The sequence below is a fragment of the Pelmatolapia mariae genome, linkage group LG10_11 (assembly GCF_036321145.2).
Source record: "Pelmatolapia mariae isolate MD_Pm_ZW linkage group LG10_11, Pm_UMD_F_2, whole genome shotgun sequence".
Taxonomy (NCBI): Eukaryota; Metazoa; Chordata; class Actinopteri; order Cichliformes; family Cichlidae; genus Pelmatolapia; species Pelmatolapia mariae.
The window spans coordinates 67,264,937-67,289,654 of record NC_086236.1 but is presented as its reverse complement, the minus strand read 5'-3'; the positions used below and the strand labels follow the sequence as shown (position 1 = coordinate 67,289,654).

General features: G+C 36.9%; 1 protein-coding gene across 1 annotated transcript; it reads left to right on the top strand.

Moving 5' to 3' along the window:
- Positions 1 to 199: 199 nt before the first annotated feature.
- Positions 200 to 20,232, top strand: tlr18 (toll-like receptor 18). Its single transcript, XM_063484916.1, has 6 exons — positions 200 to 321; positions 10,745 to 11,740; positions 12,499 to 13,681; positions 14,936 to 15,367; positions 19,382 to 19,531; positions 19,890 to 20,232. The coding sequence occupies exons 1-6, from the start codon at positions 278 to 280 to the stop codon at positions 20,034 to 20,036; spliced, it is 2,952 nt and encodes a 983-aa protein (XP_063340986.1). The 5' UTR covers positions 200 to 277; the 3' UTR covers positions 20,037 to 20,232.
- The last annotated feature ends 4,486 nt before the right edge of the window (positions 20,233 to 24,718 follow it).

The window sequence follows — 24,718 nt, the reverse complement described above, 5'->3', positions numbered from 1 at the left end:
CTCTAATGTTTGTGTTACAGCATTGCAAACATGATTAAAAATATGTGGAGCCTCTGAGGCAAAAAAAAAACTACTTTCCACATTCCTGAGCGACACACACACACACGCACAAACACAAAGACCGAAGAGTGAGTGAGAGAGAAAAAGAATCTGACAGAGAGGGAGGGCCAAAAACACATACAGACTAGCAGAGCTAACAGAGTGCCCATAAGCTTACTGATCCAGTGGTGAGTCATTTCTCACTAAGCGCTGACAACAGAACAGGTTAGAATGTGTTATGAAAAGTCCAGCTAAGGAAGACCTGATCCTGTCCAGCATGAGGTGAGTTTAAACATATTGTTTTCATGTCTATTTCAAGCTTGTTTTGTCTCTTAACATTTAAAACAATCTACCTGGATCACTCGTAGTTCCAATCTTTCAGCACATTCTAAATGTTGAATAACAATTCTAATTGTTATATTAGAATTAGAATATATTAGAATGGTAGCATGGCTCAAGATCCTAAAGAGATGTAGTTTATTATGGAGTCACATAAAATTCACTAGTTGATCTAAGGGGTGGAAAATGTCAACTTGATGGACTTCCTCTACTTGATAGTAATTCTAATTCAATACAGCCAAAATAACTATGTCAGTTGTTAGCTTCCCATACTTGTCATTTAACAGTCCACTAGTTAGACAGGAAGTGGAAAAAGTGGCAGGTTTCAATGCCCAGTAGTAACATTTTGTAGGTCGTTTGACATATCGACTCTATCTTGGCTTAAATATTTGAGCCCAGACACAGCTCTAGCTGTCCACTGCAAAAATAATCAAACAAGCAAACAAAACTAACTAACTAACAAAAACAATCTCTTCCAGTGGTCATGCAGTAGCTTCCCTGGATAAATGGGGGTTAAAGAGGAAATGAAACACTACACCACACCTCTCAAAAACTGACATAGATGTAACACTGTCTGTGAATTTGGAATTAAGAAATAAGTATTTAAACATGTTTAGTGCCATCTTCTGTCAATATGTTTATGTTTGCTAACTAGTGACAGAATGGATAACTCTGAGGAAAATAAGGACACTAAAACCAAAAATCAGTCTAAAGGGATCACTTTTGGGCTGCCCTTGGCTGCAACAATGAGTTTTATGTCAAGAAAGGACATACTGTCCACTTTCACTGTCTGTCTCTTTAGCAGTAATTGGCTCTAATGTTTGATGGCTAGCTGCATTCAAACAGGAAAATCCATATGTTTGCTGTAATGTTCAGGTTTGTAAACCACGTTATAAATAAGATAAGTGTGGAAGAGCCTGTTTAAGTCATGTGACAGGTTGTTCACCCGGACCGACATGCTGGAGTTGGAAATTCTGAGTTTTCTTTCCTCTTTAAAGGTTGCATTACTTAAGGTTTCCTTAGTATAGGAAAGCAGGAAGGTGTGCATTTTTCACGTCCTCTACTTAAATGTATATTACTGGTTCAAGGAACAAACCTACAACATTTGCATCCTTGAATGGCACATTTTTGCAACCATGCAAGTTACACTTGCCAGTTTTAGATTAGTATTGTTTTAAATATTTTTTTCCCTTTCGCACACTCTCACTTCAAGGATACCAAAAGTATACCAAAGCACTACTGTATTTTTTATGTACAGCCTCACACAGCTGGTAGCATGGCTAAAGATCCTAAAGAGATGTATTTATCCAGTTATTCACTGAGCATAGAAAAACACTGAAAATCCCTCTTTCCAATACCTCAGCTGTGTTATAAAGGAATGAAAAATGTATTTCAGTGCTATGAAAGGTGTATAAGCTCTTGTGTTAGGAAGGAAGTGATATAACACAGAGCATCTTGTTTTGTAACAAATAGGATATTTAAATCACAAAATAGCATTAAAGTATGACTTTCTTGGGTGGAAGAATTGTTCATCACAATGAAAATTAAGTTTTTGAGACATCTGGAGTATGTTGTCCTGGAGGCATTCACTATTTCAGCTTTCACTACACAGGCTACAGGCAAGATGGCTTGGAGTATCTATGCTTATATCTGGTTTTCATCTTTTAATGAGTTGTGTTGATAATTATAAAAAGATAAAGATTTCAGGTTTACTGTATGCTTAGAGACACTCCTAAGGCAATCAGCCTCCTTAATTGCTGGCACCTGTGAAGCCCCAGTGGTAAATAAGCTAACATTGGGGAGATTTGAACAGCTGCTGGTGTCTATGTTGCCTGCCTGATGGTGTATGTAAAGTCTTCTCTAAAAATCTGAGCAGCTTAGTCATTTTGAGACGATTACAGGTTTTAAGGTATATTTAGGGAAAGTAGAAGTAGTGTCCAGGATGTGGTGATTATTCAGGGATTTGTTTGTATACTGAACTCACTGGATGTCTCCTGCTGCTCTGCCCTCTTAAATGTTTTTCAAACAGTTTTACTTTTCCCAGTGTGATTTATTTTAGTTCTTTAATGCTTCAACTTATGTTGAACCTTCAGTTATTATTTAACTGTAATGCTGAATGCTCAGAAGCCAACCCAGTTAATCTTCTTATCTTTTAACTGAGAAGATGTCCAGGGAAGCTTATCCTGAGCAGATATAATAGTTGATGCAGTAGTGGACCTGTGCCCACTGACACTGCAGCAGCTTAGAGACGATGAATGCAGTACATGTGAGTGTTGCAGCTCTGCCCTACTGCAGCTGCCTCCCTTTTCCCACTGTATCTAATTAGTTTTTCATTGTAATCAGATTTTATCTCTATGGGGGAAAGTAAAATTATCACATAGCTACTATTTTATCTTTATAATTAATGTCAATTTTCATGGCAATATCTAAAATGTTATTGCATATTTTATATATAAAGATATGATCAAGATGTTTGACAAGAACACAATTATCATGTTTCTCAACAGGGAACATTTACTACAAAGCAGCCTTCTCTGCTTGTGTGTTGTGGTCACACACATACATATACACACATTTATGGCTTTAGAAAGCAACAATGGAGGCTGCTCAATGAACTAAAGTGAACCCCTGAATCCCCAGAGTGCTGGATCACTCTAGGGCTACTTCAGTTAAAAGGAAGCTTCTTTAGTAAACAATAAGATTTTCCTGAGTCCTTTGCTAGTTAGTATGACATTACTTTGATATTTTTTTTCATATTTTTCATGTCATATTCAGTGTCGTGTTTTAGTCAGTCACTGAATATGACCATTCATTGATTACTCATTCTCTGGCAGCATTAATAGGACACAAAACAAGGGCTTATAGGTGGAGTCAAATGCCACTGAGACTGCACACATTTCTCTCTGCTGAGCAGTTTGTCCTTTTGGGTTTTGCAATAAAACAGAATACCTTAACTTTAATTCATTTTAAATCCCTCTTGCTCTTTGTTTGTAAACTCCTCCTTAAATGCCTGAAACCAAAGCACTTAAACAACACACAAATCTCCCCACACTATCCTGTATAATAGAGCTTTTACGTGGTGGATGCTTTGATTTGTTGGGTGTGACTAATAACATCTGCAATTATTATGTTCCAGTTGAATGTAGTAATTTACCACAACATTGAGCGAGCATGTGCAACTGGAGAGCACTAGCAGTGAAACATGGAAGCAGAATTTAAAGTTCGTAATGTTTTCTTTAATGCTTTCCTGACCAGAGTATTGATTTGAACAGAGCAGACTGTAATGATTTAGTAATTATTCAAGACTCTCCAGAATACTTTTGTTCTGTTTTGCTCTAACGCCCCAATATAGCATCACACTCTTTTTTTCTTTACTTGTTGTGTGGTAATAGAAAGAATTTGTCTCATCAAGCACAGGTGTTACTTCTATCAAATTTTGACTATCAAATATTTAGCATTTACTAGAATGCTTTTTCTGTTCTTCTAAATCTAAATGTCTGTTGTAACAAAGCTGCATTAAGTTTGAATAATTGTTGTTATTACTTTTCTTTTCCTAGTTTGAGGGATGCTGATGGGAATATACAAAGGCTTTGTGATTTAACTTGACATTTCCCTTCTGAAAGAGGCATTCCTGCCATGTTTATTCCCAGTCATCTGTTAATGGATTGGATGTTTTTCACTGTTTGTATAATTTGTGATTTAGTTCTTCAGTTCACCCTTCTTTGGCATTTCTCCCTCTAGAAGTGTCTAGTTAGTAAGATGTTTTTGCTGGTATTTGTTCAAGTTTTCCTATCTGCCTCCCTTAAGGTAGAAAGCTTTTATTGGAAATTCTTACAGGAAAGTCGTGTTTCTTGGAAACAACTTTCACAGCAAGCGGTTTCTTTAAAAAAGTAACTAATAGAGTCAAAGCGAGAAGATGATAAGCAAGTGCTTTTGAGGATAGTTTAGATAACAGCAACTTAATTTCATTTACTGTATTTATCTTACTGCTCTTTGTCTATACAGCAACAGTGCTAGTAAAGAACTTGTGATATATGATAGAAAAACAACCTGTGCACATAAATATGTGCAGCATCTGTCCCTGCAGAGGATGAACATGATAACTTAAACAGAATCATCAACCAAGTGCAGCTGTGTTTGTGCATAGCATGTAAACAGCCTCATTAAACCAGAGTAAAGAACACTCATCAGTGAAAAAAGTCTGCTGCTAGATACATTTGTCATATCAGGGCAGTGGGCCCAGCACTGCCAACACATGTCAATGAAAGAACTGTTTGCCACCAACTATTGACTGCTGGGTAAATATCAGATGCTGTAATAGATCTTTACACTTACTGGATGACGCTTTCCACGGCATATCAGAGAGATATCGCGGCTTAATGAATGATAGAAGTGTTTGCTGTGTCTTTCACAACCTGGTTACTAATTTAGTGCATAGCTACCTTCTCACACTGTGAAGCCTATTGTCAAAAACTTACATTGTATTGTAGAAATCATATATTACCAGGAGAAGACTATGACTTGTTGATATTAACTTTATCATCCATTTAGGTTGAATATTTACAGAAATGAAATTAATTAATGATGTAATATATTAATTCATCACCTTCTTATTAGCAAGCTATAACTTACTGTTATGGTCTGATGTATTTGGGTTGTTTTTTTTTTAATTAATGTTGAGACTTAAAAAATAAGCTAGCCTGTTCTTACCAAGTGTGCCTTTGTCTTGCATTTAAACCCTAACAACCCACACAGTAAACTAAAAAAAAAAACATGCAGCAAAGCATGTGGCAGCACAGTGATGCAGTGGTTAGCACTGTTGCTAGCATGCCCTGCATCTTGCCCTAGGACAGCTGGGATATGCTCCAGCCCCCCTGTGACCCTGAATTGGATAAGCAAAAGAGAATGGATGGATAGATGTGGATTTGATCCAAAACCATTATGCAATTTAACTTCATATAAGAATTCCCACAATTCAGTAACCATCTGTATGTTGTCTTGTTTGAAAGTGAATGCAAGACACAAAAAAAGTAAACACAACAGCACATTTCGTGAATTTTAGGCCAAAAGGAACATTTTTATAACATTTTCACTTTTTTCCATCCATTATACCATTGCATTATTGTCGGTCAAATTTGGACTATAAAGATACAAATAAACTTTAGTCAGCTGACCTAATTAATACTAACGCAGTCTAATACAACAATAGTGCAATAAATATTACTCTTAGAGCAGGTGTCATGCTGTTCGATTTATTTGTCCTGTTTACAAAAAAGAAATGCTCTTTTTAGTTTTCCTCTGAGCCTTATTTGGTAAAGATTTTGGTCAGAAGATAGCTCTGCTATTACTTCTTAAATGAGTCAAATGAAGACTGTCTCTGGTTTGCCTCTGATGCTCTCTGAGTTTGTCTTTGGTGCTTTCTGGTACTTATAGACTTCATGTACGAGAGAGTACCAGAGAGTTTTCTGCCACTATAACAGGTGTAAACTACTTTACAAACAGACTGTCTTTTACACTGAGGTGTATAAGACTTATACCATATATAGATATATATTACATATATATATATATATATATATATATATATATATATATATATATATATATCTGATCTACTTCTTGGCCTTAATAATCAGAAATTTATTTACCCCACTGAAGCAACCATCTGATGTGAGGGCCTCTACATCATCAATCAAGTCCTAACTAGAGTTGTTTGGTGTGTTGTGAGCACATCTTTGTGTCATTTTCTGTTGATTTTATTCTTCCAGGAGTTTTACACTAACCTCATTTCTCCTTTCAATTAGTGTACAAAATTGGATCCAGGTCTTTAAAGTATTGCCAAAAGATCTTTTAAAAAGTAGACCATTCATTTCTTGTAACAACAAATGGAAACCTTGTCCTTGTTATGCTCTTATCTGTTGTTACCTGTTTTAGATACCGGATGAGCCAGTGCAGCTACGTAGTGTCCTTTATCAGCAATTATGGAGCAAAAGCAAAGAAAAAAAAGAAAAAAGCATTCACTCATCTTATTTCTTATTTGGTTGTCCATGATAATTTGAGCACTTCCACTTGGTCATAGTTAGAATATAAACAGTGTCATAGTTACAAGGTGTTGCCAGTTTATAAAATTTAAACGTGACACAAACGGTGATTTTTTTTCTCACATGCTTGGGGAGATTCCAGCTTGTCTTATATGAATCTGGCAGTGAGCCAGCCTGGGGAGAATAATTAACTCGGAAAAGATTTTGTACAGTATACTGTGTACACAAAAGAGATTATGTGTAGGTGTTTTGACTGCACTACGTACAACTCTGTTTTGACAAACCACATGACTTTGTTAAACAAACGAAAATAATACAAAAAATTTGAACAGAGAAGTCTGCAGCTTTGCCAACATGTTTGTGCAGATTCCTTTCACAGATAAGACTGTACACCGCAGAACAGAAAACATTTCTCTTGTGGGAATTGTACATTCATGAGAACCACAAAAAATTCAGCAAGAGGTCACACAGAACAAAAGAACGGTTCATAAGAGGAGTTAAACACAGAAGCTCATAACCTGCTGGTTAATATAAAATCTGATAGACATAAGTTAAAAGCTCTCAGTGTTTGCAGGACCATGGCAGTTTGGCTTACCTCTGTTGGAAACATTAATGAGGAATTTGCCTGAGGTAAAAAGTTTTAGTTTTCTGTGATGGCCCTGAGAGATCAAACGCAGTGGAACTTGAGGAAACACTAACAAAAAGAAAAATGCTGCAAAGGCACACAAAATGTAACAGATGTTGAATAAAAAGCAAAGGAAGTTGAATAAAACACAACAGCAGTAGAAAAAAATAAAACTTTACAAAACAGAAGTGTTATGGAGGAGACAGCAGAATAGCTACGGAAGTGACAGAAACCAAAAAAACAAACAAAATAAAATGCCTAAAAGAAGCAGTGAATTTATCAGGTTTGTGAGGGAGAAAATGATGCAAGGCAATGTGTGTTTTAGTCGCATGATTCATAACATGCTATAGATACATTTGCTATTAACCATTTACTGTTCGCTGTTTGAGAAATAGCAAGATCTCCATAGTGTTAGGTGGTCAAAAGATCACAGTACAACAGGTCACACAGATCAAAAAGTCTTGACCTTCAGGTTGTTCTAATTAAAAAAAACTTGATTTGATTGAACCATCCTATTGACTGCAAAATGACCTGTTGTTGTTTAGATTTATGCCTAACAACCACAAGATAAAGCTATCTGAGACTACACTGTGGGAGTTGCTGACTACTCTAATGTTTTTGCAAACTTATCCCCTTTTACAACTGGTGCACTGATCTGTATCTGGATGAGTAATCTGAGGAAGGGCAATTCTTAACTTAATGCTAGGCACATATGAATGCTGAATGCATTTCAGTCACACCAGCCAGATTATATTTGGTAACAATCAGACTTAAATTGCTGCAATGTGTAAATGAAATTTCTGCCACCAACAAAACATCAGTCCCACAACTTGAAAGGTCAACTTACAATAAGCAATAGAAATGATTCATCAGATCTATTCATGACTTCTGCTGCTGTGTTTTATATCTACATATAGGCAATCAATATAAAGTATGGCTATTGTCTGGATTAGCATTGTTTTCACATTTTAGCATTACTATTCACCACTTATGTATCACACAGGCAGGCCTACAAACCAAAAGATAAATGTAAAGAGAAAAAGCAAGAGGAATGCAGATAGGTGCTTCTGAACTCTGATGGAGTTATCACAAGACAACACATGGGATCAAAGAAAGATCTTGCATGGTCCGTTAATAGGCAAGAGTTTGGTAGTTAGCTAAGATTAAATCACAGTTAAATGACATCACATTCACTAGTTGACCAAAAAAGATCTATAATTGTTTTATATATTTTTTCACCCATCAGTCCACCTACACTTACTCCCCAGTCCCTGCTTCAGATGCAGAGAAGTCATAATTTCTATAAATGCTTTAGGCCACTGAAGCTTCAAGGAAAACATATATGGGACAATAGTCTACTCAAAAAACAGAATCTTGCATATTCCCTTAAACTATCATTAGATGAATACAGATATCTAAGAAAATCTAAGTTTCGACCTTGATGGTTAAACAATTACCTGCCTGCAACAGGCAGGTCTTTCATGTTCACATGCCATGAATGGGTATTTATTAACCATGTCCACTTAAAGTGCTTGTATTTCACAATTTAACACTATTAAAATCACAATTGAAATGAAAATGTTAACACTATCAATATTTTTAGTGATATCTGGCAAATGATCTGAAAGACTTGGTGTCAACTTGGGGTTAAACTTGAACTTGGCACTAAAATGACCAAAATAAATGGAAAATGAAAACATTGTCTCATGGCTTGAAATGTGATTGCATTTCAAATCACTTAAGACAAAATTAGCATTGTTATAATATTAGTATAATATTGATAATGCAAAGTACCACAGCTGCTTTACATGGAAAACATTACTTTACAACAGTACCTTTATGTGATGTGTCTTACTAAGTAAATGTTATTGATGTTTATCTAATCTACTGTCAATTTCCAGGAACAGCTGTCCACTGAGGCCCAAGTCAGATAGCTAAACAGTATTACTGTTGTGTTACTTCCCATACAATGTTTAACTGACAAATAAGGAAGAAGATTGCCAAAGTAACACACACAGATATTGATTCAAAGAACTCATCTGTCATGTGACACTTTTTCCCCTAGAACAATATGTTAATTCACTCATTCACATGAATAATTAGAAATGATGAGTAACTGACTCAACTGTCAGTGGAATGTTGTGAGAAATTACATTTCCCCAATGGATATATTTGTGGATAAATTATATATCTGTATTTTTTTATTTATATTTCTGCCAGAAATATAATTCAGAAATTAACGCATCAGTTTATCATGTACCATCAATCTGTTAGATGTAGCTGAGTCAATGAATTAAACAAAAATTATGTTTGATAGGATGATGATAAATATATATTTTTTTCCTATCCAGACTGTCACAAATGAACAGACAGTGCTGTAATACAGTATAATGACCTACAATTATCTAAACTAAACAGGGCAACAATGTTTTTCTACACTAGCCATATCCATGCAGAATTGTTCATTCAACTCACATCAATTCTGGAATAGATAAAACAACATTGTTTTATGAGCGTTATAAAGCTTTCATGAGAGGGCACAAACAATGTGTAACCTTGAGCTACTGCTATAAAAGGGGAGGAGAATTTGAAAGTGTCTGCATTACCAGCCCTTAGCAGAAAGGTAGACTTCACAGGGTAAGTGCTGTGTAATGACAAAGTTGCCATTGTTGATGTTTACTGAGGGACGAGTGGAAATGTATATTGCAAATGGATGAAACTAATGTCTTTTTAAATGCAGTTTTGCTGCCTGAGTGCATTCAATAAATGCAGTGATGTGTGTGGTTTCTAGGTCAACTTAACCCGAAAAAGAAGCTAGAAACCAGTCACTGTCAGACACACTTATAGCTCAACGGGAAATTATGAAATTAAATATATCAGAAAAAAGTACTGCATTCATGCATCTTACAAGAATTAAACGTTGGTTTTGTTTACTGTTTTGTAGAAGTGGTGTACTGTTACGTGTCACAATTTTGCCCAACACTGATGATGCAATTTCAAAAGTACACATTTTTCTCTGATTTATATACCTGCATGTGTGTGTACATGTTTAGACATCTTTCTGAGGACAGAAAAGTGGCATGCCACTGTACTTGTGGGGACCAACAGTCACTTATAGGGACAAAATGGTCGTCCCCACGAGTTTGAAGGCATTTTTGAGGGTTAAAAATTTGGTCTTAGTGTCAGGGTTACAATTACGTTATGGTTAGGGTTCATGGTTTAGGCTAAGGGTTAGGGTTATGCATTCATTTTTGATGGGTTAGGGTAAGTGGCTCGGGAATGCACTATGTCAATTAGATATCCTCATTAAGATATGAAATGTGTGTGTGTGTGTGTGTGTGTGTGTCTGTCTGTTATGCTTACTACTCAATCACATCTAAATTTTTTGGATTCAGTTTACTTGGATTTTTTATGCTCAATTCAGTTAAGTGAAAACAAGGAAAATTGCAAAAAGATTTTTTTGTTTTTTAAAGTACAGAAGAAGTCTAAGAAATACAGGAAAGGGGATTAAAGGAAAGCAGGGAGTCTAAAAGAGCACTCAAACACAGAATAAAATCTGAATGAGCATTTTCTACTGAAAGCGTTAATGTTAATGTTTAATGAAACGTTAATCAAAATATAACGTGAATATCTGGCATTTACTGTCTATGAAAATCAATAAAATGTTTTGATAATCTTGCCTGGTCTTGTTCATTTCCAGGTCTAAAACAATGATTTGGAAGTTGGTCCATTTCAGTGGTCTCCTTCTTGGAGCTCTCACACTCCCAACTCCATCTTCACTCCCCACCACCAACACTGAGGAAGGACCCTGTCAGATCTACAACTCTGACCGATCTGCAGATTGTCTGGGAAGACAGCTCGACAGTATCCCATGGAGGCAATTTCCACCCACACTTGAAGAAATAGACCTCACCTATAATAAACTTCAAGCTGTTTATGCTGATGACTTTTTCCACCTCCCTAAGCTTCGTATCCTCAAGCTTCAGTACAATAACATTTCATACATTGACAATGATGCCTTCAGAAACAACGTACTCTTGGAGTATCTTGACATCTTCAATAACTCCCTGCAGGAAATTCCTGCCAGAGCTCTGACACCTCTCGTTAATCTAAAAGAGCTCTACATGTCTAATAACCTTTATATAAATGCAACTTTGGCTGACTGCTTCTCCAAACTTTCCAGACTCCAGGTTCTCTCCATGGGTGGCCCTTTGGTGATGGGTCTAAAACAAAAAGATTTTCAGCCCCTGAAGAACCTTAAGCTCCAAGGATTTGCTATTAAATGTTCCTCCCACCTCCGTTACTATGAGCCTGGAAGTTTAGAAGTCATTCAGACAAGTCAGATGGGCTTTGACATGGCTATAGACCAACACCCAAATGCTCTTGTTCATATGCTACAGGACATAGCTAACAAAACATTCACAGTCATTCAATTTCGTAACCTCTTTGAATTCACATACTACATGGGACAGGAGGACATTTTTCAGGGTTTAAAACACATTAAAGCCAAGCAACTCATCTTTCACAGAGGAAAATTCAATGAGAACCTCATAAGGATGGCTTTAATCAATTTACAAGCAACCAGCATCAAAAGATTAACACTTCAGTACATTGACTTTGCCCGTTCGCCAACATTTGTTGATAGTGGTGCAAGTTCCAGCATCACAGACCTTGCACTGGATAAACTGGATCTTTGGTGAGTATTTTGGTGTCCTACAAGATTGCTCTGACAGTAGTTTACATATCTCACTGATCTAAACTGCACTACTGCATAATTCTGTACAATAATAACTATAGTTCTACAACTGTTTACAACTGTTTATAACTTGTATAGTTCATATTTCTGTATAGTTTCATATTTATATCCTGTTCATAGCCTGTACATAGCTTGTACACTCACTACAGCCTGTACATACTTATAGTTATAGCATATTCATAACATACCTTCATACCGTGTACATTGCAACATACCCATAATAGACCCATTTCTGTAATATATCAATATATCTATTTTATTGCTAATATATATTTTGTAATATATCTATATTATTGCTAAGCACTTTCTGGATGGATGCAAACTGCATTTCGTTGCCTTGTACGTGTGACATGTGACAATAAAGTTGAATTCTATTCTATTCTATTCGACCATAAAATGTACATCATGATATTCATCTTGTAAATTATGGTCATACTTAAACAAGCAATTTTAGTCACAAGGTTGTGCACCACTATCAAGGAACATAACAGGGCTTTAAATTAATGATCCAAAAACAGCAGCTGCACTAAATACGGTAGAGCTGCACAAGAAGATGATGCTACGAAATAGTGGGTTTGACAAGTATTTTGTTATGGCTATAATGCAATACCTTGTTACAAAGTGAAATTACATGAATGTGAAGCTCACTACTAAGGTCATGCAAAAATACGCAAACTAAATATCTCTGTTTCTTGTAGGTATATCAGCAATCCTGATGTGCTACGATTTGATTGGCGTTTCACCTGGTTCAAGAAAGTTAAGCAACTGTCTATTCAACATGTGTATTTCAACTCTGCACCCTGTGATTCATGGGTTGAGATGAACGGTGTGGAATTACTAGATGTGTCCAATAATCGACTAAAAAATGAGTTTGTATTCAACCAGCGATGTGATTACAAGAACACCATGCCGAATCTTCATACATTCAACACAAGCAACAATGAGTTGACCAGCTTAAAAGACTTATCATCCCTCACAAAAGAATTCCAGCAGCTAAAGGTTTTGGATTTCAGCTACAACAAATTAGGATCTGCTAAAGATAGCCAAAATTGTGTCTGGAAACAAAATATCACCAAGTTTATTGCTCACCATAACAACTTCGTAAGTGAAGCTCTCAGTTGTCTGCCAACCACAGTACAGTACTTGGATCTGTCCTACTGTGATCTGGACCAGCTGGACATGAACTACTTTGAGAAAACCACCAATCTCAAAACCCTTCTACTAAGTGGGAATAAAATTAAATTCATCCCATCTAAATGGGAAAGTGCATCACTGCAATCGCTAGCTTTGGATGGGAATTCATTTGGCCTCATTAGCAAAAAATCCTTTGAAGATATGCCTCAATTGTCTCAACTTCAGGCAGGGAACAATCCTTATCATTGTACATGTGAGCTTCATGCTTTCATCCAGGACACGATTTCAAAAGGAAAGGTAAACCTCACAAACTGGCCTGAGAACTACAAGTGTTACCACCCAGAGGATTTGCTCAACACAGTCATAGCCAAATACTTTCCGGGTCATGTAGCATGTGACATCAGACTGGTTATCATCATCTCTGTTGCAACCACCACAGCAGTCATCTTAATACTTATGCTGATTTGCTATATTTTTGACCTCCCATGGTACACTAAAGCAACGTACCAGATCATCAGGGCCAAATACAGAGCTCACAAGGAGAAAGCAGCTGGTGATTTAGAGACTTTTACCTACCATGCCTTCATATCCTACAGCCACTCAGATGCTGACTGGGTGAGGGACCAGCTCTTACCCTGTTTGGAGAACAACAAGAACCCCTATCGTCTATGCATTCATGAGAGGGACTTCATGCCTGGAAAGTGGATCATTGATAACATCATTGAGAATATTGAAAGCAGTCGTAAGGTACTAAAATGTATTATGTAGTAAAAGCACCCCAGCACATTAGTTACAGTAAATTAAAGTCTTGCAAAATGAGAAACAACACACAGCAAAACCTAATTATCTTGGATATTTTTTATTAGGAGCTACAGTTTTAGTCAGTTGATCTATGGCAACATCACTCAGTGGAAGTGTGTGTCATTTTCACATAATTTTGTTCATTCAAAGGCAAAACAAAATAGCTTATAATCACCTGGTTCAGTAGTTGCCACTTCTCCTTGGCACTTCTCATTTTTTAACCTATATTGCAATTTTAAATGATGATAACATCATCTCAAAACTTGCCTGACAACTTGTTGACTGTTGGAATATTGAGTCTTAAAAGTCTAAAAAAGTAAGTAGTATTGGCCAGCGCTAGCGGTCCAAGTGGAAGAGCAGAGGAGTTTTCGGTATTTAAGCAGCCCTTTGCTGCCCAGTCCGACCGGGCTAAAGCTATTACAAAAGCTATTGGGGTGTTTAGCTGCAGACGGGAGGCCGTATTCCGTTGTGCAAAACAAGGGGTTTAAACTATGATGAACGTGCTTGAGCCACGCTATGATATCCCGTTGCGCGTCCACTTTTGTGGCAAGATCGTTCCAAGCATGTATGAGCAGGAAAAGATTTAAGTTATGGCTGAACTGTCCCAGGCATCTTCTGTTGCCCCAACTACTACAAATGGGTGGACCTCCAGGGCAACGTAAAGCTACGTGACCGTGACAGCTCATTATATCACAGCGGAGTGCGATATAATGAGCGGTATGTATTATTGTAGGGTCTACCTTACAATATAAAGCGCCTTGAGGCGACTGTTGTTGTGATTTGGCGCTTTATAAATAAAATTGAATTGAATTGAGTGGTAGATACAAAGCCCTATACTGTCCTATATTGAACCATATTTTTTTTTAATAATTGCGTGGAATGGGTCTTGAGTTGAATGTTTTTAACAGGCAAAAAATACTTCAATAAGTGAATACGTAAATGTTAAATTTTTGTCTTTTTTCTTTTTTTGCTGATCCGAAAATTGATCCGATCCGTGACTTAAAACCGTGATCCGATCCGAACCGTGAGATTTTTGATCCGTTGCACCACTAGTAATGGTGATATGAATTATGCTAAATGGTTGATGAATATAGTTACCCTGTTGTTTAGTATCTCATCATTGTTGTTTGGAAATTGGTAGGAAGGCATAAGGTAGAGACCCTATAATAATTTCCTTTCTGTTGTTTTCTTTATTCCTAGGTAATGTTTATTCTCTCACGGCATTTCGTTAACAGTGAGTGGTGCAACTATGAGCTGTACTTTGCTCAGCAGAGAGCAATGGGAAAAACCTTCAGTGATGTCATCTTAGTGGTTAAGGAGCCTATTGATCCAAACTCCTTGCCCAGCAAGTATTGCAAGCTCAAGAAGATGCTGAGTACAAAGACATACCTGGAGTGGCCCCAGCAGGTTAACCAGCAGGCATTTTTCTGGGCACAGCTGAGGAGTGTTCTGGGAAAGCCAACAACCCAAGAGCGGACAAACAGTGTTAAGAGAACCCTATCTGCAGGAAGAATATCTGTGATTGGTCCCCCTATTGAAGAAAGGGTGCCAGAAGAAGATAAGGTGACTGTGGAAAAAGAAGCAGAACCAACAAAAGAAGCAAATGAAGAGCCATTAAATCAAATACCACTGGTGGCATTTTAGCCATTAAATTAAAAAGAACTATTAAACAAATGCCTTTCTCAGTATTTTCTCAGTAAAGACCTCCCCTCAAGTAACCTTTTTGTGTAGGCTATGCCAACAAGGGAGCAAAATACAACATCTCATTGTGATAACAAAGAAAAAAACAAACCAAAAAACCCCCAACAATCTGTCTGCCCAAGGCAGTCTGTCATGTCATCCCTGACAGCTGAGCTGATGGCCTCTGCTTCACTTTCCCTCAGTGTCTCAGGCCAGGTGCCCTGCTGACAGGCGCTGAAAGGCCGGCTCACATGAGATCTCCCATGTTGCACTCTGGATAACAAGCAAGGTCCCAGGAAACCATGGTGACAGGTGCCACACTGTGAAAGGACTGTGCACTGTTACATTCTTGGCCCTCAGAGGTATGAGATCATGAATGTTCAAACTCAGATCAGGCCGAGTCAAATGAAACCATATAGTAACAATACAAGTGATATCAAAGCTTAGAAACTGGGGAATGGTAATGCTCCATCAATCTGTGTTTGTATCAGCACTAATCATTTTGAAGTTTTCAGTGTAATATTCAATGTGTTTCAAGCTGAATACTATTCGTATTTAGTGAATACTGGACACAGGTAGTCACCAATTTAAGTTACTGCCAAATGTCAGTCTGAACTTGTGTGCTTGTTGTTCTGTTTATTCCTAAATCCATCCCTCATGAGTTATTATTAGCTTTGCTGTTGGCATACATTGCAAAAGCACACTCACAGAGATTGCTCACTTGTCACATGTCATACTTTCATTGGGTCCTCTATGAATCACTGTTTCATATAATAGCTAATGTTTATCAAATATTTGTTCAGTGTTCAGTGTTATCATTGTCACCAGGTATAATATAACTAAGGGAATTAGAATAAGTTGTATAGACAGATAGCAGATACAAGTCCAGTGCCTGAATGAAGTTAGATTTAGTTGTCTTTACACATGCTTTAAATAAAATAAAAGCTGTTGTATGATTAAGAAAAAATGGCAAAAACGGTTTTGCCAGTTGATAAATGTGAATGTATGTTTGTTACTTATTATTTGTGATGGAAGGTTTTTGTTCTAAATACTGAGTCATCCTGTCTACCTTACTACTATTTTAAATCATTTGGATTCAGTAATGTAATACTTTGATAAAAAAAAAAAAAGCAGCGTTATTTCTTTTTGCTGTGCTCTGACTTGATTCATGTTGGGCCATTTTAAATTTAACTTTTTTAAAACTGTTTTTTTTTTTTAATTAATTTAACTTTTATTTTAAAAATGACTTAACTGATTAATGGTAATTGTGCAGCCTTGCTTACTTACGTATGTGGGCAATAACAAAGTTTGAAAATGGCCAGTAGATGACACCCTTGAACTTAGGCAGAAATGTGACACCACACAGCTAAGGTGTGATGTGCACCAATTTAACTTTTTTTTTTAACTGGGAGAAAGCTCATATATTTTACTTCCCTCTGCATATGTGTATAAGTAATGTTAACATGCAGTCTATGCAGTCTCCAAGTGCTTTTGTATTAAAACACAAATGAAGGACATGTTTGTTTTTCATGAAGAGTCATATTGTACATTCTCTAAAATAATGCAGTGCCTTATTTTAATGTCTTGTATAATGCTGGTCATTCATAATTCATACTGTGCACATGTTGAAATGAATGAATAAAAACATATTTAGTTTCATTTGGCAAAAGAATGATCACTATAGGCACATTTTTTAGAACAGCTTTTATGAGTAATCGATAATGGATGGTTTTATTCCCCCACACGAAACACAGAGTGTTTAATCTCCAAGTAGTATATTCCTCACACCAAAAATAAAAGGCCAGTCTGGTCTCACCTGCTGTCTCAGACCAGAGAGGACCTCTGAGAGGAACTGTTGCTGTAGATACCAAATGCAAGTCGGTTTGGTAAATTTTTAACTAGCATGCAAAAAGCATTGGCATTACACAGGCTACCAGGAGATACTGATGCAAATCAACTCTTAACAACCTGACCCGCATTTAATTTGTATTTCTGCAAAAGTCGAGCTGTCATTCAAATACAATCAATATCTGACTTGCAAATGATATTTAAAAAAGGATTAGTCATACTTTATAAGCTTACACAAGACCCTGGAGAGGAAAAGGGGAGGACTACTACAGCCAATTTGCTTTATTCTTTATTTTGATGATTTTAATATTGGTTGTTTCAGATTAACTAATTTTCAGCTTTTAGACCATCAGGGATATTTGTAGGCATTTTAAAATGGAAATTGAAAAACCTTTTCTATAGATTTTCCAAGTTGCACTTAAGTAATATTTGTGCTTCTAATGCAACATTAATACATAACTGGTATATATAATATAGCATACCCTAAATTGCATATAAACATATGTACCCTCACTAACCATTTGAGTATCTACTTAATTTGTAACTAATCCCTGTTGCAACATAACTATATAAGGTTAGGAAAAAGAGTGAGTGGTGTTTGTCCTGCAAAGTTCTAAGAGCTGAGGTTGTTGCCTTTAATGGCAATCCAGTTCAATGGTGAAAGCGCTGATGATGCTGTTCAGAGGGAGGTGCCTATCTGATTAAGGTTCATTTGCACACAGGTGAGAGTCGCTATAAGTAATGAGGTGAGAGCTGTGGTGAGAGCTCAATTCGATCTACTTTCAACAGAACCTGTTAAGTGTCACTGTCCAGGTGAGTTGCTGATCTTTTTCTTTTCTTTTTCCTCCATTGTTTTGATGTGCAGTGGTAGTGTGAAGGATTTTTTTTTTTTTTTGTAGAACTACTTGTGCTGTAGTTGGAGTCGCAGTTAATTAACACCAGCTTCTCATTTGACATTCAAAGACTTTTAATTAGCTCCCTGATCACGCTGGGAATAAATGATTAACAGCAATCATTGAGAATAATTAGGGGAATCTGATGCCACATCATTTGGAGAAGTGATTTTGCAAACTGTAGATATTCACACAATCCCTCACATACACTATAGCTCATGAGAAACCTGTTGCTATTCATATAGGCTAAAATATCATCTAATAGTTTTGATGATGGAAATAAGACCATACTCTAAAATTAATCTGAGGTTAAAGGCTATTTATATAATGTAATGCAACCAAGAGCAAAATCTATACTTATCTTACTGTATGTGTGACCTGTCCTGGAGGGGGTCTGGCTTTTGTCTTCTACTGGTTTGTGAGGAGGGGTGTGTGAAATGAAACTGCTCTCCTGTATAGGCTTCTCAGGTGTCTGATAGTGAAAGGCAGGTATAAGGTTAGACATTAGAACTGTCTGGTTACCATGCTGTGTTCTCCTCTATGTATTCTGTTTGGCACCAATATTAGCAGGCTTCAGCAATTGAAATCTATTTGTTTCATGAGACATCATGCTTCCCCAGCAGTGCCATATGATATAGAATCAACACACCTAACCAAGAAATGGTCCCTCATTGCGTGTGGGTGTGTTTTGCCCTTTTTTTTTTTAAATGTCTTGTAAAAAGTGGGGGGGGAAACTACTCAGTGAGTCCAGCTTGCTACTGGTTTGAGTACTTGCCCTTTAAGCTACAAAATGTAATCTGATTCTGGCTATAGTCCACTGTACAAATAACCGTAAGCCATGCTCTGCCAAAAATTGTCCCTACCACCATCAGCACCAATCTTTCTGTCATTTAGAAATAAAAATGCAGGGAGGGAAGTGAAACGCAATCATGCAACCTGAGGTTTTCTATGATTACACAGTAAGTGTGTGAGACGCAGTTTTGCATCCTCATTCCTTTTCTAATTTGGTGTTGCTGGAATCCATCACAGAGTGCCAGTGTATTAAAACAATTTCAATGAAAGGTTTGTCTTAAGCTTTTATAGAAACTGAATGACTTTTAGTCACTCTTTGTATCTGCATATCAAATGATGGCTGGTCGTCCCTGCTCTAAATCTAAATGGTATATTCCATGTTTGGAATAATCTCTTTTGCGGTTAATTTATCCTTCCCTCTTCTGATTTTTAGAACTGCAAAATGAGTGCCAATCTGAAAGGAGCAATGGTGGACCTCATTGATGTGTTCCACAAGTATTCTGGAAAAGAAGGTGACAAGTACACGCTCACTAAACTGGAGCTGAAGAATTTGTTAAAGAATGAACTTGGAGAGTTTCTGGAAGTAAGTATCTGTTGCTTAATCTTTTTTTTTTTTTTTTTTTCCCTTCCAAAGCTGACATGAATAATGTATAATTTTAATGTATTAAGTTTTAACAAGGGTAAATCACCATGGTAATTTCCAAAAGAACCTGATGATTTCTCAGTTTCAGCTATATTTTGAGGAAACAGTATTTTATTTGCTTTGAAGCTGAGTTTATTCAACTCTATAATGTTGGCCAACAAGTTGATACCTGGGCGAATGAGGAGAACATGCCTATGTCTAAAGTAGAAGTTATTTCCAGACTATGCGAATTAAAAATGACCAGCTCCATCATTAGGATTTGTACTTGGGGAAACTAAACTTGTTGCTCCCCTTTTAGGGCCCCAATGATGCTTGTGTGGTGGAGAAGATTATGCGTGAACTGGATGACAATAAGGATGGTGTGGTGGACTTCCAGGAGTTTGTTGGTCTGGTCGCTGCACTGACTGTCGCCTGCAATGAATTCTTTAAAAGTGATTCATCTTAAAAAGGGGGAAAATAAATGCTTATTACTAAATAACTTTTAAGGCAGAGTCGGTCAGGGGTTCAGAGGTTTCAATCATTTTGGACACTAGAATGTTGCAAAAGATCCACTACTGCTAATAAATCAATGTTTTTTGTTTTGGTTTTTTTTTTGTTCTGTCCTTGGAAATGCTTCCATCCAATAAAAGTAATTAAATGTGTGTGTGTGTGTGTGTGTGTGTTGTCCTTAGGAAGCATTTGTAATGGCTCAGTAAGTTTATACTTACTAAAAAAATTAAGTGGGTAATAAAACCTGTCAACAGGTTTAATTAGCTTTAAGCTTTCTAGCAACTTCAAGCACCACCTAATGGCTAAGTCTTTGCTAGGAAAAGCGCTGGTCCTAAAAAGTAATTTTAAAGTTGGCTTTTGTACCTCTCCCATATTTATAAATAAATAGACTGGAAAGAAATTATGACAGGGTTTAAAAAACTTATAATGGCCATGTCACAATGGGCTTTATCATCTTTTAAATCCTCCTGCCTCTGATATCTGGAATCCATCTCAGTAGGGTAAGCATTTCATGTACGTCTCATCCTAAAATAAATCTGCATTATCGAGGATGCACAGAAGTATTTCTACCTTCAATACAAAGAAACGTACGAACTGTGAGGGAAGGGGAGCTCTTTAACAGCATGTCCTTCTCATTCCTGATGCAAGACTTTATAGACTTTATAGATCCCACAGCGGGGAAATTTGTGCGTTACCTCAGCTCAGGTTTCTGTGGATAAAGAGATGCAGTATCATGTTGTGAATTTAAAGTGGCCTTATAAAACACACCAAGAGCATTGTTACACCTGAGACAAGTGGACTATAAAGACACTACTTAGAATGAAGTGGTGTCAAATGTCATATTGAACTGATATAGCTTCAAAATGACAGGTTATCTTGGTTCGTACTTTGATGCTCTCATGTCTCTTCCTCGCTTCATCATCATAGGAGCAACAAACACACGAGATGGGTAGTTGAGGTTGTGCAGTTTAGTAAATGAAAGGGAGGGTAAGCTGGTGATAGCTGCCATGACTTACCTGTACTTAAACCAATAGGAATGTGGCTCTAGTTACTAATGATAATTTAGTGTAAAACAACACTGTGCTGTTTTTAGCCTCAACACTGATTCTAGTTTATTTAATCTGTTTTGTGTTTAGTGCCCTTAACTATGGGCTTATAAGCGCTGGTCTCTTTTTGTTCTGAAAGGATTATCCGGATCAGGGATAGTAAATGGCATCATTCCAGGGGGCTTTTCATTACATGGCTGCATGCCTTTTCAAATGAGGAAGATTGTGAAATTGATAAACATTCATCTAGGCAAAAAGTCAAAGTGTGCTGTCCATGAATGCATGTGTGTCCCTTAACAGGTGCAAGGTTATTGCATGTTTGTGACTCCTAAAATTTGACTTTGTCCTCACTTCTGCAGCTGAAGCACTAAACATGTAGAAAAAAAATTCACACAGAAAAAAATGTTTGAATTAGCATAATACCCTTTGATAGAAAAACAATCACTACTTCACTTTGACTCAGCACAGCAGTGTTCCACTGGAAATTTCTTTTTAAGCATGAATCAAGAAATTGCTTTCAAGGTTGCTTCATTTTTATTTTATTCAATTTAAATACAATGAGTGATATAAATAAATGATTGGTTGTTTAGCCTGACACGTAGCCAAAAATGTATACAGATCAACAGACCTACGTTTTTAGGTAAATCTGAACAATTAAATCTGATTTTCCTCAAAAAAGCAGCTTTGCTTTACCCTGCCTATCCTAGCAAAGCTAGCTTTGCCTCCTTTGTTCACACTGACACAAGTAGGTCAAACAACCATTTAAGGTTAAACACAATGAAACTGCACACAATGAAGTCTAAAGAAACTCAATACAGCTCCTTATAAAGCCGTAAAGCTTCATTTATATTGTAAGAGCAGGTTGGTTAACTGACATCCTCCTCGGAAGCACAAGCTCGAGTTTCATGACACTGCAGCTAGCAGACAAGGCAGGTTTGTCTATACTGCCAAGGTCCACCCTGCTGCCACATGGTGGCAGTGGATTAAGCTACAAATGCAGCTTCATAACTGATGAAGCTAAACAAAAATATTGTCCTGACTGCACTTCAGTTTCTGCTTTATTGCAATGAAATGTATTTGACGAGCAGAACACAAGTCTATCAGCAATACAGAAAAAAATAAATAAATAAAATAATAATAATAATTATTATTATTTTATATATATAGATAGATAGATATACATATATATATGTGTGTGTGTGTGTGTGTATATATATATATATACACACACATATATATATACAAGGGCTCAGAGAAGAGCTCGAGAAAATGTGGAGGGTGAAGGTAACAGTGGTCCCAGTGGTAATCGGAGCACTAGGTGTGGTGACTCCCAAACTAGGCGAGTGGCTCCAGCAGATCCCAGGAACAACATCGGAGAGCTCCTGGGAGCTCTCCGATGTTGTTCCTGGGTAGACCTCTGGTAGAGGATTACTCATTCTCATTACTTTATTATTATAGTACTGGGAATAAGCAATAAGGGAAGGACTCTGGATCAGCACCATGAAAAAAAACTTGTGGCCATAGTATATACAGTATTCTGGAGAAGGTATACAATGTCACTGTATGTGCATGTGTGTGCCAGACATGCATTTTAAGGACATGAACAGGAAACAGTGACAAAAGGAGCTATGTGAGGCTGCTAATGGCAGTGGATCCCTCATCAACTGGATTAAAAAGAGCAACAGCAACATTGTACCCCATCAGTAAAACATAGGCTACATTTGCTTTGCATTGTCCTCACCCTATGACAATGATATAGCATGATGCGATTACATATTAGATTCTTGATGAATGTGGGTTGTTGTTATTCAGCCTGGTTCTAAGTGCCCCTTAACTTTGAGCACCTGCCCCTTCAACTATCTCTGCATGGCCCTGCTTATAACTGGCTAATAGGCTGACTAATAGGTAGGGCCATTAATTCTAGGGGAAATAAGTTATTGTCTCAAAGCGATCCTGTCACTAAAGCTGTTCTCTAACATTTTATGGCCCAAAGATACTGATAGTTGTTTAAAAAATAAAACATAATATATGTAATAAATGTAATGGTTCATTTGACAAAAGTCTTTAAAAAATAATTGGATAATATGAGTAATGTTTCAAACAAGAAACGTCCCTGCAAGATAGTCATGAGCACCACCTAGTGACTGTTGGAGTTAATTTTTTACATGTGACATAATCATTTATAGCATTGTTCTGTTCAGCAGTTCTGGTTCATCTGTTACCATATAACTTAGTATTTTCTGATTAGGTCTACTCACGACTTGTAGTAAGTAGTCTGATTACTGTTGCATTTTTATAAAGGCCAACTGGGACCTTTAAGCAGCAGCAAAGATTATGGTCAGTAATAGTACCCAGAATATGGGTAGCCTGGTGGACTGAAGTTTGCGTGTGTGGGGACCAAAAGTTGGAATTTCACTATACCTGTGGGAACGAAGAGTCCTTATGTGGACAAAATGCCTGTCCCCACGAATTTGAAGGCATTTTTTGAAACTCAAAATGTGGTTTTAGTGTCAGGGTTACAATTATGGTTAGGCTTAGGCATTCATTTTTGATTGTTAGGGTTAGGGCAAGCAGCTAGGGAAAGCATTATGTCAATTTGATGTCCCCACAAAGATATAAAACCAAAGATTAGGTCAGAAGTTTATACTTATCATGGGCATGAATGTCATGGTCATTTAGGGCTTTTACCCTTTTTTTTCTATGAATGACTGCACAGTCCTTAATGACTAAAAGAAGAAGAAACAAGCATTGGGTGCAGAAGTTTAATGTATTTAGCATTTTCTCAAATCCACATAGGGTCAGAAAGATACATGTAGGCGCAAATATATACATACATCCTCACTAATATTTGGTTAAATGTCTCTTGGGAAGTTGCACATTGACCAGACACTTTTGGCAAAATTCTGCCTGGATATTTAACCACTGTTCTTGGCAAAAATTAGAAGTTTTCATTTAAATTGGTTTCCTGTTTTGTGGTTACTTGTACCTGGCCTTTAACTGTAGCACGCACATTTTCAGTAGAGATGAGGTCAGGGCTTTAGGAAGGCTATTCCAACCTTTCTTTAGTCTGCTTTAGCTAAACCAAAACCAGTTTTAGAGGGTGTTTTGTTGTCCTTTGAAACACCCAATTGTGTCAACCATCTAACTGCTGATCTGAGATAAAGCTAAAACATCCTGAGGTAGTTTCCTTCTGCATTATTTAATAAACTTTGTGTGATACAGTAGCAATATTGGTACCTGTCAGTATATAGTTGTGTATTGTTGTTGAATGAGCAGAAAATGTATAGGTGGACAATTTATTAATATTATTAATATTGTTTTTCTTATAATTACTTTAATTTACTTATATTTTAATACAATTTGTTTGTTTTGTGGGTGTTTTTTAAACTGAGTGGGGAAAACCAAAAAGCCTGCAGATGGACCAGCAGATGGAGACAAAGACTTCATGATGATCTGCTCTGCTCACAGGGCTGTTACCAAATTGTCACTGATTGAAAGTTCACAGAACATACAGTTTTGTTGTGTAATTGGTCCGACGCATTCCTCGTGTAATTTTACAAAATCCAACAGATATTACAATAATACACAGTAA